Source organism: Serinus canaria, chromosome 1A, assembly GCF_022539315.1.
Source record: "Serinus canaria isolate serCan28SL12 chromosome 1A, serCan2020, whole genome shotgun sequence".
NCBI classification, from domain to species: Eukaryota; Metazoa; Chordata; class Aves; order Passeriformes; family Fringillidae; genus Serinus; species Serinus canaria.
The window spans coordinates 40,188,362-40,209,333 of NC_066314.1; the positions used below are offsets into that span (position 1 = coordinate 40,188,362).

The 20,972-nt window shown below is 39.0% G+C and overlaps 1 protein-coding gene across 2 annotated transcripts; it reads left to right on the forward strand.

Annotated features, from left to right (window-relative positions):
* The first annotated feature begins 1,855 nt into the window (after positions 1 to 1,855).
* ALX1 (ALX homeobox 1) lies at positions 1,856 to 20,357 on the forward strand. Of its 2 annotated transcripts, none has more exons than XM_050970073.1 (4): positions 1,856 to 2,402; positions 4,592 to 4,896; positions 8,481 to 8,609; positions 16,037 to 16,280. In XM_050970073.1, the coding sequence occupies exons 1-4, from the start codon at positions 2,171 to 2,173 to the stop codon at positions 16,070 to 16,072; spliced, it is 702 nt and encodes a 233-aa protein (XP_050826030.1). In that variant the 5' UTR covers positions 1,856 to 2,170; the 3' UTR covers positions 16,073 to 16,280. The 2 variants fall into 2 exon arrangements, with proteins under 2 accessions (XP_050826030.1, XP_009084938.1); XM_009086690.4 differs by lacking the exon at positions 16,037 to 16,280 and adding an exon at positions 19,723 to 20,357 and having other exon boundaries at positions 1,857 to 2,402.
* Positions 20,358 to 20,972: the final 615 nt, after the last annotated feature.

The following is a 20,972-nucleotide window of genomic DNA, read 5'->3' on the forward strand; positions in this document are numbered from 1 at the left end:
CTCTCTCTCCCTCTCTCTCTATCTCTTCCCCCCCTGCTCTCCCCCTTTTTTTTCCCTCCTTCCCCAGGGCATTTAGTGCTTTTAAGGCAGAGTGATGAACACGCTGCCGAAGTGCCAGCGCGCGGAGATGCGGGGGCAGGGAGAGGATCCGGAGGGTCCGGAGCAGGAGTTGTTCCAGAAGGTGCAAGGAGGAAACGCGTCGTTTTTCATGAGAAATCCGGGGACGGGAGCTGCCCTTGGAGCGGCCCCTGGGGCAGGCTCCAGCCTCTCGCGGGTCAGGCAGCGAGCCGGCCTCCGCCGCACCTGGCCGCTCCCCGCGGGAGCCGCTCCTTCTCCGCGCCACTTCAATTCCTCTTCTCCCGGGTCTTACGGAAACCGCTTCCACTTCTCCTTCCCCAGCGAAGCGACACCCCCACGCCACAAAAAAACCCGTCCCACCCCAAGTCCCCAGGCACCACCTCTGCGCTCTGTCGCGACGGGGCTCCGCGCCCCCCGCAGCCCCCGTTCGGTGATGGCGGCAGGTAACGCTGGGAGCTGGGACGGAGGGGTGGGGGTAGCAGCCCGGTCCTGACAGACAGCAGGGAAGGACAGATTGTGCGTGTAGCGGATGGTGCCCACAGCTGCTCCACAGTGGTAGCGGAAAAAAACCCTCTCCCTACCCCTTTCTCCGGGAAAATACCAAGTTAGAGACCAGCTGAAGAAGGAAGGGAAGCTGTCTGCCGGGAAATATGCTGGACCCGAACTGGCCTTCCCTTCACCTTTGACTGGGTTCACAGGAAAGGTCTCTAAGCTGCTCCACAGCCCCGGCCGGCCAGCGTTGCACCAGTACTCCAGGCACTCATTAAAGCCTCCCTTTTTCTCCCCTCCCCGCCCCAGCGAGTGAAGGGCCCGCCGAACTGGGTTCTAAAACAGCCTCAGCAGAAAAGACAAGCGCGGGCCCAAGATGCTGAAATCTTCATCTGAAGTGATTGCAATATCGGGTTTGCTTTACTTCACAGAGTACTCCTTTCACGAGGAAGCACGGAAGATCTTTTCCGTAATTCGTGCCTCTTCGAAATAGTCCACTATCTCTCCCGCCTGTGTTTAAATCTTATCAATGTGCGAAAAGACCAAGGAATTCAACACTTCAAAGCTCACACATTGGGTGGAAACCACCCGCTTTCCCAATATCCATAGGAATGCATGCGTATTTGGCTCATTTCGTTTTCTTTTTATTACCTAAGACTTTAATAAATACTTTCATTTGGAAACACTATTGTTTTTTATTGATAATATTTCAGGAGATTTAAAATAAAGGTCAGTTTTAACCACTTTGCACAGGCGCACAGACACCCCCAACCCCAAACACACACACAAAAACTGAGATCTGTTTCATAGCAGGCAAATTCGCTTTTAGGCCAGTTTTCTGATGTGAGACAGTTCTAGTTTTAAGTTTCACTGGTTTACATTCCCTCTGCACAAACAACTGCCTACAACATTTCTTTCTCTGTTTAACTCTAGGACAAAACTTCGGAGCTGTTTAATAAAGAAGGAGCACCGGTTCTTAATTTTACAGCTTCAGGGAACAGGACTGCAGCTACCGACGTATCAGTCAAATCAATTAAAGAAGATCCTTTACTTAAGGGTATGTGCCCCTGAAATTACCTCTCTCTAAGCCTCTCAGGGAGCTGGGGGAGAGGGAGGGAAGCGAGGGATTACTCTTTCCAGGATCCCTGGAGAAATGTGAATAGGTTGCAGAGGGGAAATGTCCTTTTTATTTGTCCTCCCTCCCTCCCCACCCTTCCTCCCTCCCTTTCTCCCCTCACCCTCCCCAAATGCTTGTGTGCGTCTGTCTGAAACAGATCCGTCTGTGGAAAATGGGCCTGGAACTCCCTCCTGTGTTGGGATTAGGTCTTGGGGGACCTGGGGTGGAGTTAGACTGCTCGCTTATTTTCATATTCATTAGAAATGGGAGGTTGCACAAGAAGTCCTGCTGAGCTTCAAGATATAAGAGCAACTTCGGGTTCCCCTTTCAAGACAAGACAAATCAAAGGCTCAGAGGCAAAACAGCTCTCTAAGAGCTGAACGCCTCTTCCTCCCTCCCTCCTTCCTTCCCTCCCATCCACTCACTCTCCCTGCCTTGCTCACAGTCCAGCCTCTGTCTAGGGAAGAGGCTCTCAAGCAGCCTTAGATGATTATGGATTTTCTGAGCGAGAAGTTTGCCCTGAAGAGCCAGCCGAGCAAGAACAGTGACTTTTATATGGGAGCAGGAGGCAGTTTGGAGCACGTTATGGAAACTTTGGACAATGAGTCCTTTTATAGCAAAACGTCAGGCAGCAAATGCGTACAGGCCTTCAACCCTCTGCAAAGAGCTGAGCATCATGTGAGGCTGGAGAGGACATCACCCTGCCAGGACAGCAACGGTGAGTCGTCATCCCAGGGTTATTCCCCCTCCTGCAGATGTACGGGGGAGGGCAGGGATTCTCCCGCCCAGGGAGAGCAAAGGCAGCTGTGCAGCCTTCGGATGTGGGCATGCGAGAGGCTGTCAGGTCGTAGTAAAATAACAACAACAGTAACAATTCTACTGTTACAATGCTACTACCGCTACTATTAAAAAAAAAAAAAAAAAAAAAAAAATCCGGGAGAAGGCAGACGGCTGCTTGGAAGAACTCCTTTCCTTTCAGTGCAGCTTTTCAGCTACTGCCTTCCCCACCGGCCCCGGCCCGGCTCCCCCGGCTCTCCGAGAGCACAGCTCCGAGCACGCCGCACAGCCCGCCCGTGGCCGGGGCAGCCCGCCCGGGGGACCGACGGGCCGGAGGGTCCCGGAGGGTGCTGTAGGACACTGCCGCCCCCCGGTACCCTCCGGCACATCCTGGCCACCCTCGGCACCTCGGACCGGGCTCTGGTCGCCCTCCGTTGGCTCCCCGGGCGCTCCCGCCCCGCTGCGAGCCGCGGCGTTTTCACCCCGCAAGCTCCCGGGAAAAGCATCGCCGGCGCGCCGGCGTCGGAGGGAGCCCGGACAGGGCCAGCTCTCCGGTGCCGATCCAGGCAGGGAACGGAAGGCAGCTTCCTCATCTCTGCTTCCTTCAAATGTCGTCCTGCGACTTTAGCGGGGTTCTCCGCAGTGTTACCAATCGATGCGTGAAAGTGATTTTTCCGAAAACCTCGTCGGTCCACGAAAACCCCAAAGAATAGTGTTAAACGTTCTATCAGGTATTAAAATTTTCTAGCTTATAAGCAAGGAGAATGAGGAATATTTTCTTTTTAAAACATTTAAACTCTTCCTCATTATGCCGACATGATGAAAATCGCTATAGAAAAAAATTTAAAAACTAATTTCCTAGAAAAATTGGAAAACATGGTTAAGATCAGCTTCAGTAAGACCAACAATGTGATATTCTTTTGTACTTCATATAGTCATTGAAGTATTTATATACTTTTTGAGAAAGTTTTTTCATTTCTACGAAAAAATGGTGAGAAATTGATAGATTTCTTCAAGTTCAATTTAAAAAACAAAAACCTATAGGAAATTGATTTATACATTGAAGTTTTTCTTAATTAGCTAATTTATTGTGTGCCTCGAGGGCTTTGGGGCATTTCCTATCTATGTATGTGTTGATGGTAAATATCTGAAAATTTTTGTTTCATTGCAATCAGCTCGAATTGAAAGAAAAGAAATTACTGAGAACGTGAGACAATCTCAAAGCAAGTTTATTATGTTACATAGCATGGTTGTAAGTTTTAATTTCTACAGAGTTTGAATCTTTTTTTCCTCCTTTTTCTTAGAAAAAAAAGTCTTTTTGAATTCATTAACTTATCTCATTATTTTTCCAGTGATGTGTGATAAGTAAAAATATTGAAAAGTAGGAAATGTTTTCATTTCTTATTAAGAAGCTTCTGTGGAATATTTCTTATCTCTACCACTCAAGTTTTACCTAAAGACAAATAGTTCCTGCGATCCTTTTACAAATTATATGAGTTAACATTTAGCGAGTTAGCATTTTGCAGAAATGCCCTGTATTTTGTAACCATAACAAACCTCATTGGAAACAATTCCACTGCACAAATGCAAAAGGAGGTATATGGAATTTATTGAATTTTAAAAGCGAATTTAATTTTTGGTTTCATTGCTTCTGGATTTGTCAGTTTGCAACTATTAAATTTACTTCACTGTTTATGTTTTCATAGAAATAGAGATTTTTTTGCATTTGCTTCCAAGTTTAAAGGCACATTTGTCAATAACTTTGTGTCTTTATTATGAAAATCTGTTTTGGGCTAAGATTCCTTATCTGTACAACTCTAGCTGAGGCTGATTTCATGCATTGTTAGCTACTTTAGCAGCAGTAGTGGTAGGGTGAAAATATCCAAGTCTCTTGCACAGTCTGTAAGTTTTCAGATATCATTCTCAGTTAAAATTCAGTGTGACTTAGCACTTTTATTCTATCTGTAGTTAATATCACAAATTCCTCTTCAATGATCTCATAAAGAAAAAACACAGCCACGATGGAATCTGGTTCCTTGTGAAACTGTTTTATATGAACTCCTGAATCTAAACACCTCTCCTTCCCCCTTGATCATTTATTAACCAGCTGTTAACCCACCTTGTATACAGTGAACTACGGGATTACTAAAGTGGAAGGACAGCCTCTGCACACAGAGCTGAGCAGGCCCATGGACAATTGCAACAATCTCAGGATGTCTCCAGTGAAAGGGCTGCAGGAGAAGGGGGACCTGGATGAACTTGGTGATAAGTGTGACAGCAATGTCTCCAGCAGTAAGAAGAGGAGACACAGAACAACTTTCACCAGTTTGCAGCTGGAGGAACTGGAGAAAGTATTCCAGAAAACTCACTACCCCGATGTCTATGTAAGAGAACAGCTAGCTCTGAGAACAGAGCTCACTGAGGCCAGAGTCCAGGTAGGAACCAGATTTCAGCCTTTCTATGACAAATTGTGCATTGTAGGAATGAGTAAATTGCACTCTTGGGGATTGTACAAAAGCCCATAAAGCAAAAGTAAACAGCTCGTTTTGCCTCATTTCTTTATGGACGTGAGCTGTTACGCTGTAGTGCTAAAATAACTTGTTATTTTTTTAAATAGCTTGTGTTGCAGTTCTGAACACTTGTTTAAAGGATGAGAAAACAACATCAATAGTAAAACTGTCTTGATCTCTTGTAGAATTCCAGGCAGTGAAAACATGAATTGTTAGGTGTAAAGATCCCACTAAAGACTTGTTGCATGTAGTTCAGATTGATGACAATGCAGAACTCAGATGCAGAGGATTCTGTGTGTGTCATGGCATGAAAATTACAGTCTAAAAAGTAAACAAATTCCTTGTTTCTATCCAAAGACTGTGCAGTGAAACTGGGCATACATAAATGTGTATAAGTGTTTCTATATCTACATACTTATATTTTCATAGATATGTTTGTGTATGAGTTTTGTGCCTATATAAAAAAAGGACATAATCTATTCATCTTTTCCGTAGGGAATGATCTTAGAAGTCACAAAATTAGGAGGTAAAATTTCTGGTTTTTAAACTTCCAAAACTTATTAATAATATTATTTGAGTTTTTGCAACAAAACATACTGAGGACCACTTAGTACATTATTATTGTATATCGCAACTGCCTACAAACGTGATTCATTCAGTATGTGCTCACAGAGTAATCTCAATAATAGTTATGGCTTTTGATGTGCAATGGTGAGAAAAGAAGCTAAATGTCCAGGAAATGTAGCCTTTCCCTTGTTTAGAGGTCTTCTGTTAGAAAAGGGTGTGAGCCGCACTTTGCAAGTTTATCTTCAATTTAGATATCTTTCCTGTTCTGGTAATAATCAGGATTTCAGTTTGGAGAATAACAGTCCTGTTGATTCTTACAGACTGGGATTAATTTTTTTAATTTAGTGACTTGAATATGATAACAACTTCACAACTTGTAATTAAACGCATACTCACACACACATGTAGAGAAATAGACGTCAGTGCACATGCATACAAACTGAAATTAAATCAGAAACACTTTCAGAAAAAGTCAGTTAATTAATTTTATAAAGAAGTGTTCTTTTCATGTCTTTTCAAGCAGGCATCACATTTGCCATTGTCATCAGAAAATAGAGTGCAAAACTGTGTGTTCAGTCACATCGATGTGATAGCAGCAGTGCCGATGGAATTTGGTTCAGCGGCTTTTAACTCGTTAGGCTCTGAGCAATTCCTCTCCTGAATTTGGTACAGTTTTCCAAGTATGACTTCCATTCATTGGGATTTAGTCTTGACTTGAAAAAAAAAGGTAGCAAAATCTTAAAACACCGTTCTAACAAATGTATAATTCTGGGATACGGAGAACTACTTCAAAAACAAATTAATAGTGAGAATATGGAGGGGAAAATTAAACCAAAGTGTATCATCTGACTTTTTTTATCACTTTTTTTTCTAAGATTTAGAGGCTTCACATGGTAAGACCATTGAAAAGAAGACAGTAAATGAAAAATATATGTCTATATCAGACTTTCACAGACTATTTATTTCTATTTTATTTAAACATGTTCTTACCTTTCTTAAAAAGATAACTGATCCTTGCACTCTCATATGCTAAATATGGAAGGACATGTTGATCATTTCTATCCAGAGTAGCAAGAGTATTCCATCACAAGATTAAGCAATTTGCAAGGCCTTACGTCATTAAAGGCAAGCATCTGGCAATTCAAGGATAACAAGCAGCAGATTTCTACATTGCTTTGTGGAGGCAAATGGTTACTTTATCTCTGCCAAGAGTAAGTTTCTAGTAAAGTGGTGTAAACAGAAACATTTTGGGGGATTGTCAAAGGAAAAAAAAAAAAAGTGCTTTTTCTCATTTACTTCTATGAATTCAAGCAAATTGTTTGATTTAGTGTAGCAGAGTGATCAGCTGGATACCTTACCCACAGTTCCCTTCACCACCATTTCATCAACATCCAATTTAATATTTGTCCTGCACACATGCAGAGAGAGCCAACCTGAACCTAATTTATCTCAGTTCTTCTCTTTCCTGCTGCATGTCAGTCCAGTAATTGGTACCCATTTCAAGAAGATTGTCAAGGTCTCTTTTCAAGGAAAGAACTTCATGACTAAATTTCCTTATCACGTCCTTGATGTGGAGACAGGAGAATATTTTTCCCCTTCCCTTTTCTTTTTGCTGAACCTCAGGCATCATAAATAACACAAATTTTCCACCAAGGTTCCTAACAATATATACTCAGGAGTTATATGCATGAGCCTTGCTTTGATTGCTGAATCTTTTCAAAGATGGTACATCTGCCACAAGCCCTTGGGAATCAAAATGAGCAAAATTATGCCCTGGTTGCTTAAGCAGTATCAAAAGACAGTTGAGTTCTCCAAAGACCAATGCAAGAATGGAATTATAAACCAAACAGTGTTATTTTAAATATCCCACGACATGGAATCAGAAAATATATCCTAAAATACAGGAAGTATCTATAAAAAACCCCACCATTTGTGTATGCATATATCAAAATGAATTAATGATCAGTTTAGCAGGATAACTAACCAATGTCATTGTTTCCTTTAAAAAAAAATGGTTCAGTTAAAAGCGTGACTTTAAAAAAAAGTCTCAGCGAGCTTGCTTACACCAGAACCACAATGACTAGTTGGATATTACTCTTATATAGTGTTACTTTTCTTAGCAATCCCCTTTGTTCATCAAGGTAATTCCTAACCGGTCCAAACTAAACTGTCTGAAAGACAAGACTAAATTTTTAAGAAAATGGGACAATGACAGTTATCAGTAACAGAGAGAAATTGTCATATAATGTGGTTTTTACATAATACTTGACATTCAAAATGTTAGAGAACAGACTAAGGAGTATAAATAAATTTAAGCATAAAATCTAAATTATTCCATAGCTGAAAATGCAATTCTTTTGTCTTCCATTATAAGAAACAGATATCACCTAACACCAAAGTGAAAAAAAAAAAAAAACACAGTAGTTAAAAAAGTGTCTGTGACATGGTAACTTTTTATTATCTTCCTGGCCTTTTAGCTAGCATTCCTTATAGAAACCTTTCCTGCTGTTTAGACTACTGTCCTTGTGCCAATTTTTCCTGCCTTTTTATTACTGCACTTGATAAATATTATGGACACCTCTCTAGGAGACAGATTAGGGGCAGTCATAGCAAGTCAGTGGGCATGGGAGTTTAAGAGAATGTTTCTTTACTTGCTACAAACTGATCTTTCTCAGGTTGTCTTTGGTTTTGTTTGTTTGTTTGTTTGTTTTGAGGAATATAAATGAAACCATATGTAAATTTAAAATAGCCAGCAATAAGTCAAGCAGGTGTGACATTCACAAGATTGAAACAGTGAAAAATTAATTTTCAGTCGGAGAACTTCTCTTTTTAAGATAAACAGAAATTTTCAAAGCCAATGCCCAAAATCTTTTTTTTTCCAGAAACCCTTTCACAGCATATAATTTTGCTTACCCTGATGACTCTTTTGTTGTATACTCTAGGTTTGGTTCCAGAATAGAAGAGCAAAATGGAGAAAAAGAGAACGCTATGGTCAGATCCAGCAGGCCAAGAGCCACTTTGCTGCCACCTATGATATATCTGTTCTTCCAAGGACTGACAGCTACCCTCAGGTATGGTAAAGACCAAGCAGTACTTGCTTTGGTTCTACATTTGGCAGCCATCCTAACAACTCTGGTTTTGTATACTTTGCTGAGATGAAGTATAAACTATCTGATCTCTAGACAGCTTCCTCTTGATGGGTTAAACAGGCACCCTTTCCTTATGGACCTCAACAGACCATTAAATAGAACAAGTGTCCTACTAGCATAAAATCATCATATAGCCATGCAGAATCAGAACTGAATGTATATCACAGGGAGAGAGTGGCAGAGGGACAGGAAAGCTCTCTCACACCATTGTAGTTGGTTTAATTTGGTTTTTTTTTTGTCTTCTTCAGTTCCCTGTTAGTAAATAGTAAGGTATACTGTATAATAAGGTTGTAATCTTCTCTCTCTATTCTCCAATTCTTTGGTTTACTGCTTTGCCTCACTCTGCTTTTGTTTGTCTTCTTGCTTGTTTTAGCACATTGAATATTTTTATTCTGGAGCCTTTTTTTTTCATGTCTCTGGTTTCACATTGCTTTTACTACATAATTAATTAAAAAAAAAAAAAGCATCATGCAAAGCAAAAAATCTTTCTTGGTTCCAGTCCACTAGTGGTGTTTTGGTGCTCTTCAGCTTCATTAGGCAGCAGGGTCTCTGCCAATCTTAAGGAAATATTCAAGCTCATATTCCATGTGAGCTTGCTTTGGTCATGCTCGAAATTGGCTGAATGAAGAGGTCCTCAGGGTTGGGGAAGAGTGGCTGGAAATTGACTCAGCAGAGAAGCTGCTGGTTGACAGCAGCTGAACATGAGCCAGCGTGTGCCCAGGTGGCCGAGAAGGCCAATGGCATCCTGGCCTGGATCAGCAACAGTGCAGCCAGCAGGATCTGGGCAGGGAATGTGTCCCTGTACTTGGCACTGGTGAGGCTGCACTTCAAATTCTGTGTCCTGTTCTGGGCCTCTCGCTATGACAATGACATTGAGGGGCTGGAGAATGTTCAGAGAAGAGCTGGGGAGGGGTCTGGAGCACAAGTCCTGTGAGGAGCAGCGGAGGGAGCTGGGGTTTTTTGCCTGGAGAAAAGGAGTTGCAGGGGAGACTTTATCACTTTCGACAACTGCATTAAATGAGATTGTAGCAAGATGGGCCTTGGTCTCTTCTCCCAGGGAGAAAGTGAATGGTTAAGAGGACATGACCTCAAGCTGAGCTGGGGGAGATTCAGGTCAGATATCAGAGAGAATTTTTTCACTGAGATGGTGGTTGAGTGCTGGAGTCCCCATCCTGGGCTGTGCTTTAGTTGGCATGGCAGTATTTGGTCAAATGTTGACATGATGATCTTGGAGGTCTTTTCCAACCTTAGTGATTCTGTCATTCCATGAATGTGACTAGCAATGAACCAGGGGTCTTTGGCTCATGTGTCATCTACTCAGTTTAACGTGCTTTGCCCCTGAAGAGGTTACACATTGCTAGGTTTGGTGCCTGGGCCAGAGCTGCCCCGTGCTCCTGCAGCTCAGAGCATGGACACAACCATTTCAGCTGTGGTGGCACTTGTAAGGCTGTCTGGTGTTTTTTTTTTTAAATAGAGCAGGGCAATAACCCAAATTGCATTAGCAACCATTGCATGACTATGTTTAGGCAGGTGGGCATAATCTTAGGTAGCCCCAGGTAGATTCACAAAGCCATAGATTTGCATTCACTCACAGATCTCAGTTAAGGTGGTCAGCTCTCCTTTCAAGGTCTTTCTGACTTACCTCTAGCATCACAGCAAGTGATACAAGGAACAGTGCTGAAGCTTTGGGATTTCTAGACTAAATTTGTGTCTGCCAGCTTATCTTGTAATTTTAGTAGGATTCCATCTACACATTTTCCTAAATGACCAGATTTCATTAGTATAAGATAATGGAATAATATAAGTCATTGGTAAGCACTTAAAGTGATTGTCATAAAATTAAAGTTTTCCAATAATACCAAATTTTTAAACACTATGATAATAGGATCTATAAAATTCTAACCCAATAAAAGATCTATTCTGTACTTTCAGATTATTAAAAAGATCAATTCTCTGCATATCTGTTTATATTTTTATCAAAAAATATCTGCTAGATAGATGACACAACGAAGCTTCAGCCTGACAAAATTTCCATCACTAATTAATAGATTCTTAAAAACAGAAGATTGAAATGCAAATGCTGGTCCCATCATCCTATATCAAGCATCTCTGGTGTGTAGAAATGCGAAATGTGTACTCATTCACAAGCACAAATGCCACATGCTTACCTACAAGCACAGACTGACAGACTGCAGGTAAACAGGGAGGCAAAATGTGTAATAGGGTCACCTGCATGAGAATGCTGCCTTGTGCTGTTCTGCTGTTCTTGCTGTTCAAGAGCAAGGAGCTGAATGAAGGTGTGACTGCACTTTGGCTGTTTCAGCTGAGGGCTTGCACACATAGCTTGGCTATATGTTAAAAACAAGGTAGCTCTCTCCTCAGAGAAAAATTTGGCTACTTTTCTGTATTTGAGTAGGTATCCAGGCAATTATCACAGAACATTTAATAAAAATTCATATTCTTGCTAACCTGGTGGTTATTCTTCATAGTTTTCACATTCTGAAATCCTGCCCTCCAGTAAAACCACATCTCTATAATATATATAACATTTCCAGTGAGAATGAGGGAGACAATGAAAATCTGTTTTAAAAACACGACTACTAACATCACTGCATTCAAATCGTTTGAACTAGATGTCCATTATTAAGTGCTTCACTTATGGAAAATAAATATACAGCTCCCGACTTGCTATAAATTCATCAATCCATCCCACAACTCAGGCAGAAAAGGTATTTAAAATGGTTTCATTTTAAATACCAATGGTTTCATTTTTAATACCAATTCATTTCATAAATTGATTTCCCCAACAATTCCTTTATTTCGTTGTAGTTAATGTAATAGAAGGAAACAAATATCCTTTTTTCCTTTGCTTTTATTCCGATACCACGACCACCACAGGCACTTCTCTTGTGACAAGGAAATAAGCAAATATTAGACAAGCTTTGCCATACTTTTAAATAAATAATTTTTGAATGTACTTTTAAATAAGTAAACTTTTTCTTGTGGATTGTGGAACACAGATCACTGGAGTTTATTTAAGAAACAACATGGAGAGAAACAGACTCCCTGTTGCTGGAAGAAAATATAGGTTGAATGTTGGAAAAGTATGAAATCAAGCTGAGAAGTTTACAGCTTTATAGTAGAAAGAGCAGGAACAAATATGAATTTCTGGTGTGCATTATAAGGATTTGCAGCCTGCAGATTTTTCTGTTTTGAGTCCAGCCATGGATGTGATGAGAAAACACATCTCGGTTGCATTCCAGCAGAAGCGTCAGATTCCTGCAGTCAGCAGAGGGTGTCATGGAGACTTCTGCTTAGTCTCTTCACCAATTATCTTCTTCTAATACAAATTAAGAACATAATGTTGCTGTGGATTGTGTGACTACATAAACCTGAAAGGTTCCTCTAGTGAGAAAATGAATATTTCATTTTGAAAGACAGAAGGTTGGCTCTGAATCAGAAAAAGATTGAAGTTGGAAGTGACCTCTGAAGGTGATCTGGTCCAAGACCTTTCTCTACAATCCAGTCTAATTTTGCTATTAAATTCCATGTCTTTATCTTCACCATAATAACAATTCAGGTACTTTTTTGGTAGATCATAATTCTTTGCTTTGGTCTTTCAGTCTAATTTTAATTATTTTTACAGTATATTGACTTTAGATTTTTTGTTTGTTTGGATTTTTTTGATTGCTTGTCTGAGAAATTGAATATCTCCCAAATTGAACCTGCCAAGAAATTGAATATCTCCTAAACTGGCCAAATTCTGCGTGCATATATCCTCCTTTAATTATACTATCAAAACCTGGGTTATGGAGAAGGGCAGTTTGTACAACATTCTAGAAAAATCATCTGTTATTCAGATTTTTTTTCAAAGATCTAACAACATTATGCTGAAAATCAGATTTTTCTAGGAAAATTTTATGGACAGTGATTTTCATTAATTTTAGTAAAAGTTTTCAGTTTCACTACTTTCAGGGTTTGAACTTCAATGTTTTCTTGTAGATACAACACATTGTGGTCTAAGTCATCTTAAGTGCACTCAGGAAAACACATGTCATAGACATTTTTAGCTTGACTAGCAATATCCTACTGATGATATGAAAGTGAAGATGGAACATCTTAACACCAGTGGGGAAATGAATGCAGATTCCCTTCATGGGGAAGTTTACTTCATTTCACCAGAGCTAATGTTAGTAAAAAAGCCATACTTAATTTGGTCACTTAAATACGGTCTAGAGTGTTATTAAATATATCTCAGGATATCTGAGATAATGTTGAAGTGAACAGGATTTAAAAGAAAGATCCATCCTTCATTTTAGGCAGCCATGGTCAGATAAGTATTAGACATTTGTGTTTAGGAAACTTAACCAAAGGGACTTTTATGCCAGACATGGGCTCCCTTTAGAGCTGTCAATAATCTGATCAATTAAATTTTTTATTCCTAAAACGTAAGGTATAAAATAGGTAAGATGATCTGTCAACATTTTTTTATTCTGATACCTGGTTCAGCTGCAGTCATTTTCAGTTGTCTACACAGATGCATAAATATGTTGGAAGAAGAACAATAAAAAAGCCTCTTTAGCTTTGTTCTTCTCTTACCTTATTGGTCTTTATTTGACTTCCTCTGCCACCCTATGCTAGTGGGAAGGCTCCTGTTACAAAGGTACTTGATCTCATCAGATTTAATGATTACCTGTGAAAACTAACAGGAAAACCTGAGACAAAATTTAATTTTACCCTCCCTCCCCCTTATATACACTCACAAGAGCCTATACTATTATCACACAGGCTCCTAGCTTTCCCTATGTGAATCAAATTGATAAATAAGTGCATCAGTATGTAAATAAACATTAAATTGTGTCATTGAAAAGCAGATAAAAAAGGTCAACATTTTTTTCCCGTCTAGGCTCTTTTCTTTCTTTGCATCTTTCCTCCTTACTTGTTATTTGAATCATGTTCGTTTGTTATAATTTTTCTTCTAAGTTCTTTTAAAAGGATTGATTTTTTCACACCACTCTACTTTCCCTCTTAATATCACATGCAAAATGTTTGGGTATTTTTAAAATTTTCTTGAAAATGCAGGCAAGACTTGGATAGGATAGAATTTAATTTTTTTGTTTCAGTTGAAAAAGCCCAATCTAGTGCAGGTGGAAATGGGAACAGAAATGGGAAGAAGTGGGAACAGAAATGATATAGAAGGTGTAGAAAGAAAGGAAAATATTGAAATCTCATAAATAGAAGGAAGAGGCTGAAATTTGCATTCCATCCACCAGAATGATAAATCAAATTAATATGTTGAACAGCATGGCATCACATGATGTGTTGGCAGTCAAAGAGTGTAGAAGCGGTATCAGCATACATGAGTTAAGTACTGAGTCCTTGGATCATCATTATCGTTTGCTCTAGCCTCAGTACATATGGCTAATCCTCATTAGCAATAATCAAAGTTACATGCTCCAATTAAATGTTCATGTGGAATGTATTAGACACCACATGTTATATGACTTAAAATTTCTTTTAACTGTAGTAGGCACATAAATGACAGTTAATCACAATAGTTCATTAAGGCTATGGGTACACTGATTGAGCATGAGTAGATGTGGCAGACATCTCTGAGCTGGCTTCAAAGGAGTTTGTCACACGCTCATGCTGTCTGGCTGTGCCAGCGTGGAGCTCGGGCTGAGCCACCACCTGCATGGTGTGTGTCTCACTGCATGGGTGCTCCCTTGCCCTGCTGTGCCTGATCTTCCAGCAAGAGGGGAGTGACACTTCGAATCTTTCTGGGTGGTGTCTGTTCCACACAAAGTAGCTATGCACTGCACTTTTATTTTTTCTTGGTAATAAACCATCACTCCATGTGGTCCTTCTCATAGTCTCGACATTCAGTTTGTTGCTCTGTGGAACTTTTTTGTGAAATGTGTATTTCTTTAAGTGTGAGTGACTTAGTGACTTTACTGGGGCTTAATTATACAATAAGCAATTCTTTTATTTGCTTAATTACAATTAGCAATTCTTTTTCCCCCTAAGATACACAATTTTTTAAATAGTATTTTTCAAAATATGAAATATTGTATTTAACTGTATCATACAGTTAAAATATAATTCATCCATATTGTAAGTGGCCTCAAGATTGCAGTAGGGAGAATTTGCAATTTATAAAACATCCCATACAAGAATGAAAGCTTGATGACTTTTCATATCCTACATTATTTTGAAGCTTAGCAAACTTGTTTAAGTGTGTAATCTAATGGTCAGATTTTTATTTTGTTCATCATGTGTAAGCCAAATGTGGACTGAAGGGGTCTATCACATATTTTAAATCTGTATCGTTAAGCTTCTCACTATCATGTGCTAATTAGCATGTTATTTATATCTGCAAATTGTGAGCTGCATCTCTGTCATACATGAGCCCAATGCAGTACAGGTGATCTTCACATGTGCACTTGTCCAACAGCTCCTACAAAATGATCACAAATTAAACACTGAGAAGTGCTCTGTCTAAATATTAATGTAAAAATACAGTGAGAGTGGTGAAGCATTGGGACAGATTCTCCATAGAAATTAATGAACCCCTGCAGCTGGAATGACTCAAAACATGGCTGGATGGGGTTTGAGTAACCTTATCTAAATTTTAGAGTAGCTGCAAGCAAGGGTTTAGAAAAATAATCCCAGAGGCTCTTTTCAGTTTAAATTATTCTGAGAATCCACAAGTTTAGGAAGCACAGGCAAATTTCTACCTGTATTTTTGATGTTCTAAAAGGGCACCCAGAAAAAAAAAAGTATAAATTTACAGTCCAAATTAGATGTGGTGATGGACTAAGAATGACCAACAGATACAAGCTGTGAACTAGTAGTTTTGAGCAGTTTAACAGCTATTGCATTTAATCTCTTGAAAGTAGTTTCTTGTGCTAGCACAGGTTTGATATTTTCTGCTAGTACAAGGAGAGGAGTGACAAAAATTTAGAAAATCAGTCTGACATTCATATGTTCTCTATAATTACATAAATTCTTAACTCTTCATTTAGTGCCACTCTTGTTTTCCTCAGTGTAAATGTGTAGTTTCTAATTACTAGAGTAATTATAATAATATTCAGTACATATAACATTTATGATGTAAGATAATAATAATAATGTCTCTTGATATCTAGATACCTTAAAAGAGATTAGAATTTTGTTTCCCATGTGAAGCACTAAAACATGTGCACTCAAACAGAGACGGTCTCTGGCTTGGATAGGCAGGCGGCTGAAGTAACACGAGTCAAGAGTTTGGTGATGGGAGAGCAAAGCAAGGGAAGTGATAGCAAAACTCCCAGAAAAAATTGATATTTGAGTTTATGTGACTTTTCCAGGGGCTGCATAAAAAGGCTGAAGCTCAGGGAGCTTGAAAGTTTCACAGAAAAAAAGAGATGACACCAAGCGGGATGACCAATGACCTCAGCTCATTTTCCTCTGCAGTGTCCAACAGAAGGTCATGTGCTTAGGAAATTGTATCATAACCATGTTAACAACCATAACTCTCCAGTTATGTTCTTGCCACAGCTATGAAATCCTATTTTTTTTTTTCTGTCAGGAAGGGTGTGTGTGCATGTGTATGTGTGTATAAAACATACAGTAGGTAAATATATTGAAGGGCTCTGGTAATTTCATGGTAACCACAAGAGCAAAGCTCAAGTTGTTTGTGATGTTAACAGAAACCAGAGATGTGCTGTATGTATGGCCTCATTCACAGTCTCTGAATTGCCTTTTATATAGTTCATGGATCACACAAGATTTTAAGAGGAAAAATATTTTCTTTAAATTCATGTACATAATGTTGCTTTTCCTTCTAACATACCAGAAGAAGGTCTGATCATTTTGACTTATTGTGAAACATTACTGTATTTCTTTTTAACACAGGAATACCTTCTTCACCTAAATTTCACTACAAGATATTTATGCTGTAAATCCTTGTGAAGAAATGAAAATTTAATACCAAATGTGAAGTCACTGCACCAACTAAAATGAATTGAAAATTGATATAACTGAAGCATTGGTTTGGAAGGCATAACTGCCTGATGAGAGAAGATGTAAAGATCTCCTAGAATCTTGTGGCATTCCTGAAGTTAAATTTAATAATTTGAATTCTTTTCTCTAAGGAAGAAACCTAGCACACTCCTTTAAAAGTTTTAGAAATTAATAGCTTGTTCACATATTTCTTGAAAAAGACATTGGAATATTTTAGGATTTGCAGCTGAATTCTGTTTTCATTCACACCTGTGTCATCTCACTGAACCGAAATTGAAAGAGATTTGTCTAGAATAAAAATATCAGGAAAATTGGTGGTACTAAACTTAGTTTACTGCAAACCAAACTACTCAAAGTATGGAAAGAAAGAGTGATTTTGTGATTCCTCCAGACCACATAGGTTATTGGGCACTTTCTAACCGAGCCTTTGAACCTTTTGAAGATTTCCCATCATGACTCTATTAAAGGCAAACTTGTTCATGTTTGTATTTAAACTTTTTTTTTTTTTGAAAATTCCTCCCGTAATTATATCTGTGCTGCCTGGGTGACTGCAGCATTTGGCATAGCATTTCTTAGAAAAAAATTTCAGTAAGTCAGATAAGTAAGACTTTGTTGCATGTAAGTTAGCTTTGGAGATTATGAGCTCCTTCAGAAATAGCTCATGTATTAGACACTGCATAGGTTAATTAGTTTCTCCCTGGGGAAATTTGTCTGATTAGAAGTCAAAACTAGCTCAGGTAGGTTAATCAAGGAGTAATAAGGCAGCTGGGAATCATGTCAAACTGTAGAGCTTCTCTCATGGGCTGACGTTTGAGTCTTCTGAGAAGTGATTATGAGAGGAGGCAACTGGAAAGTTCTGAAACTTTTTTTAGATTTCCTCATATAGACATCAGGAGGCCCACAAGAAGGAAAAATCTTCCATATCCTTCCTCAGTGACCTTACTTCCTCCATTGCCTCCCAGCAGATCATCTAAAATATGCAGGGGCAGAAGCCTGGGGTGTGCCCAGCTGTGTGGGTGTGCATGGAAAGGCACATCCATGAGTGTGTGTGGAACTATAACTGCATGCATGCACGTCTATGCAAACAAGCTGAGTAGACCCAGAGGTTGGGGAGATATGTTGCTACCACGATTTTTCCCCAGGCTTTCAGAGGAAACCAAAATGGAGCATTTACTGGATTATATTTTTACTGCTGGAATTCCCAAGGAGTCCAGATTGGTTTGTCAGCTCCTGATGACCTTGCTAATACAGCTGTTTAAAATATTAACTTTAAAAATAAGACTATTTCATCCTTCCTATCTGCACTAGATCTCAGCTAGAGGAGTTCAGCGAACCATAATTTATCGCTTTAGCTTGTTGGTGGTTTGGTATGTGCTGCTGCAAAGTGATAGGACAATGAGAGAAAACACAACTCATCAGCCTTAGAAACATGTTTTCATTCTGTGTGTGTGTATGTGTGTGTCTGTCATAATTCATTACTTCCTCTGACCTCTACTTTGACAGAAAAAATCACTCAGCTAGAGAGATAACCTTTATATCTTAAAGTCAAAATTCCTTTGTCTGTGGATTTGGAATGTGAATGTAGAATTAAGTTTGAAGTGGGGATTCACTTTTCAGTGCTAACTGAAGAGTAATTGAGTTACTCCAACATATCACAGAGAACAAAGACACGTGGGCTCAATCGCAGTGCATCAGGGCAAGGATACACTGAACAGACAACAGATTTTTAGAGTGACGACAAATTTAGCAAAGGAAAACAAATAGGAAAGGATATTGTTACTGGTTGACAAGATCTGTATTGTGAACTGGGGCTAAAATAGTCTTGCCTGATGTTATTTGTACATTAAAAAAATCAACATTCAGGAAAGGTAAAAGTGGAGAAGACACAAAAAGCTGTATGTATTGTATAATGGTGTGTGTAAATGAGGAATGACCGAGGAAGTTCGAGTATGCCAGAAATTATACAAGATGCAAGTAGTACTTATAGAGAGTAGAGGGTTTGGAAAAACAGAAGGGCAGTTGCTGAGTGTGAAGCTTGATCAAATCAAAGTGAATAGAGCAGGAATGAAAGACCATGCAATCTGAGATAACAAGAACTGACCTATAGGTCTTAAAAATCTTCCTGTCTGTCCATCTAGTAACAAACAAGTGAAAAATACCTATCCATAAATAGCATCTACACATAGATGGTAGAAGGCCTGAGACTCAGAATGGAGCTTTAAACAACTGCCAAGTATAGAGGATTATAGATCAAAGCTTGAATACATGGTTACTCCAGACGTTGCTGGTAACCACAAAGTTTGTGTCCTGGTCTGTCATGCAACGTTTTCCAGAGATGTACAATGCAGCTTGTTAAGGCTGAATGCTGAAACAGAAATGCCCTCAAAGTATAGTTTCACATAAAAAAATCATGAAAAGAAATTTTATGTCAAATCTAACTTTGAAACAAATTTAAGAAAAGGTCTTGAATGTATTATCTATAATTTTCTGTGGTTTAGGTTTCATTTGTTGTAAAGTAATTATGCAAGGCTTCTCATTATTAAATTTTTCAAATACTTTTGGGTTTTATCCCTTGAAAAATCCAAATTGGTTTGTTTTGTTCAACCTTTTCCGACTATTACAGTGGGAATTCTAATGAGGAGAAGCAGTTATGTTGAAAATATCTGTGATCTTGTACTCTTTTGACACCTTTTCTCTGACGTCAGTTGTGTGTTTCCACTAATTTTATTGGCTGGCTGGGCTGATGGCATCCTGAGGTTCAAAACTAGACATATATATGGAGCCACAGGACAAATGGATGACAAAGTAAGGAACATGACTCATCAGCCCTTGCTCTTAAGTGAACGATCTCATATTTTGTCTGATGTGATCTCTTCACGCTATTTTCTGACACGATTGCAGAGAACTTGTTAAATACTTTTTGCTTGTTTCAGAGGGGAACTAATTACATGTGAAGTAAAGCAAACCAAGCATTGCAGAAAACAAAAGATGAACTTTCTAAGTTTAATTGTGTTCATTTTATATGTTCCAGATTCAGAACAATCTGTGGGCAGGGAATGCGGCCAGTGGTTCTGTGGTTACCTCCTGCATGCTGCCACGAGATACATCCTCCTGTATGACACCTTACTCCCATTCACCCCGGACAGATTCTGGCTACACAGGCTTTTCAAACCACCAGAATCAATTTAGCCACATGCCCCTCAATAATTTTTTCACTGACTCGTTGCTTTCTGGGGCAACCAATGGACATGCTTTTGAAACCAAGCCAGAGTTTGAAAGGAGGTCCTCCAGCATTGCAGTTCTACGGATGAAAGCCAAAGAGCATGCTGCCAATATTTCTTGGGCCATGTAATATAGCAGTACTCTCTCTCAATTTTTTTTTTTTTTTTTTAAAGCAAACTAAAACCATTTTTATTTTCCATATTTAAAGGGAACAACAATAAGCTGCTATGTGTGGAATGCTAGAAATCACAATATACACGATGTCTGCTTTAAGAAATGCAATATAATATTTAACAATAAACCAAGAATAAACCAAATAGATTTACCATGCATCAAGCTCAACAAGCCCTCTTTGTTTTGCTTTTTATATATGTTTTGTTGTACCAGTTGATGAAATATGATTATAGAACCTGAAAAAAAAAATAAAACTACTAAGCAAATGTGTCTACTCCATGGTTTTTAGCAGTCCTGTATAAAAAATTCATGCTTTGCAAATGAATACTTCATAAAGGAACAACTTGGTAAAGGGAAATAAATTTATTCTACTTAACTCATGATGTAAATCTCTAAGCACAAAGAAGGAAATATATGACCACTCATGTTGTAGGTAGAATTTGTAGACTGAGTTCTCTCAGCTCTGTGCTGCTGCTCTAAGCCAGCTCTGCTGTTTTGCTAAATGCATGTTGAGCTTGTTGAATTTATTTCAATGAACAACTAATGCAATAAGAACAGAAGGTACTACTTTGTCTTATGGACCTGAGTGTATTTCTATTAAAGATAATGAGATTTTTTTTTTTTGGTCACATATAAGGCTAAAAGTAGGATCACAGTGCTTAATAGAGTTTTAAAAGGTGTGCACAGATTATGCATCAACTAGTATATTTAAGTTAAATCTCAAAGGTTACAGATATGGTGTCATGAAGCTTGGGTGACTAATAGACAACATGGAATAGTATTCTTACACTTTTGTCAGAATTCAGATTAGGGAAAAACCCCAAGCAACGCAACACTGAGGTCTTACTTCCAGTACAGTCCATTTTACTGGGTTTTGCTACTCTA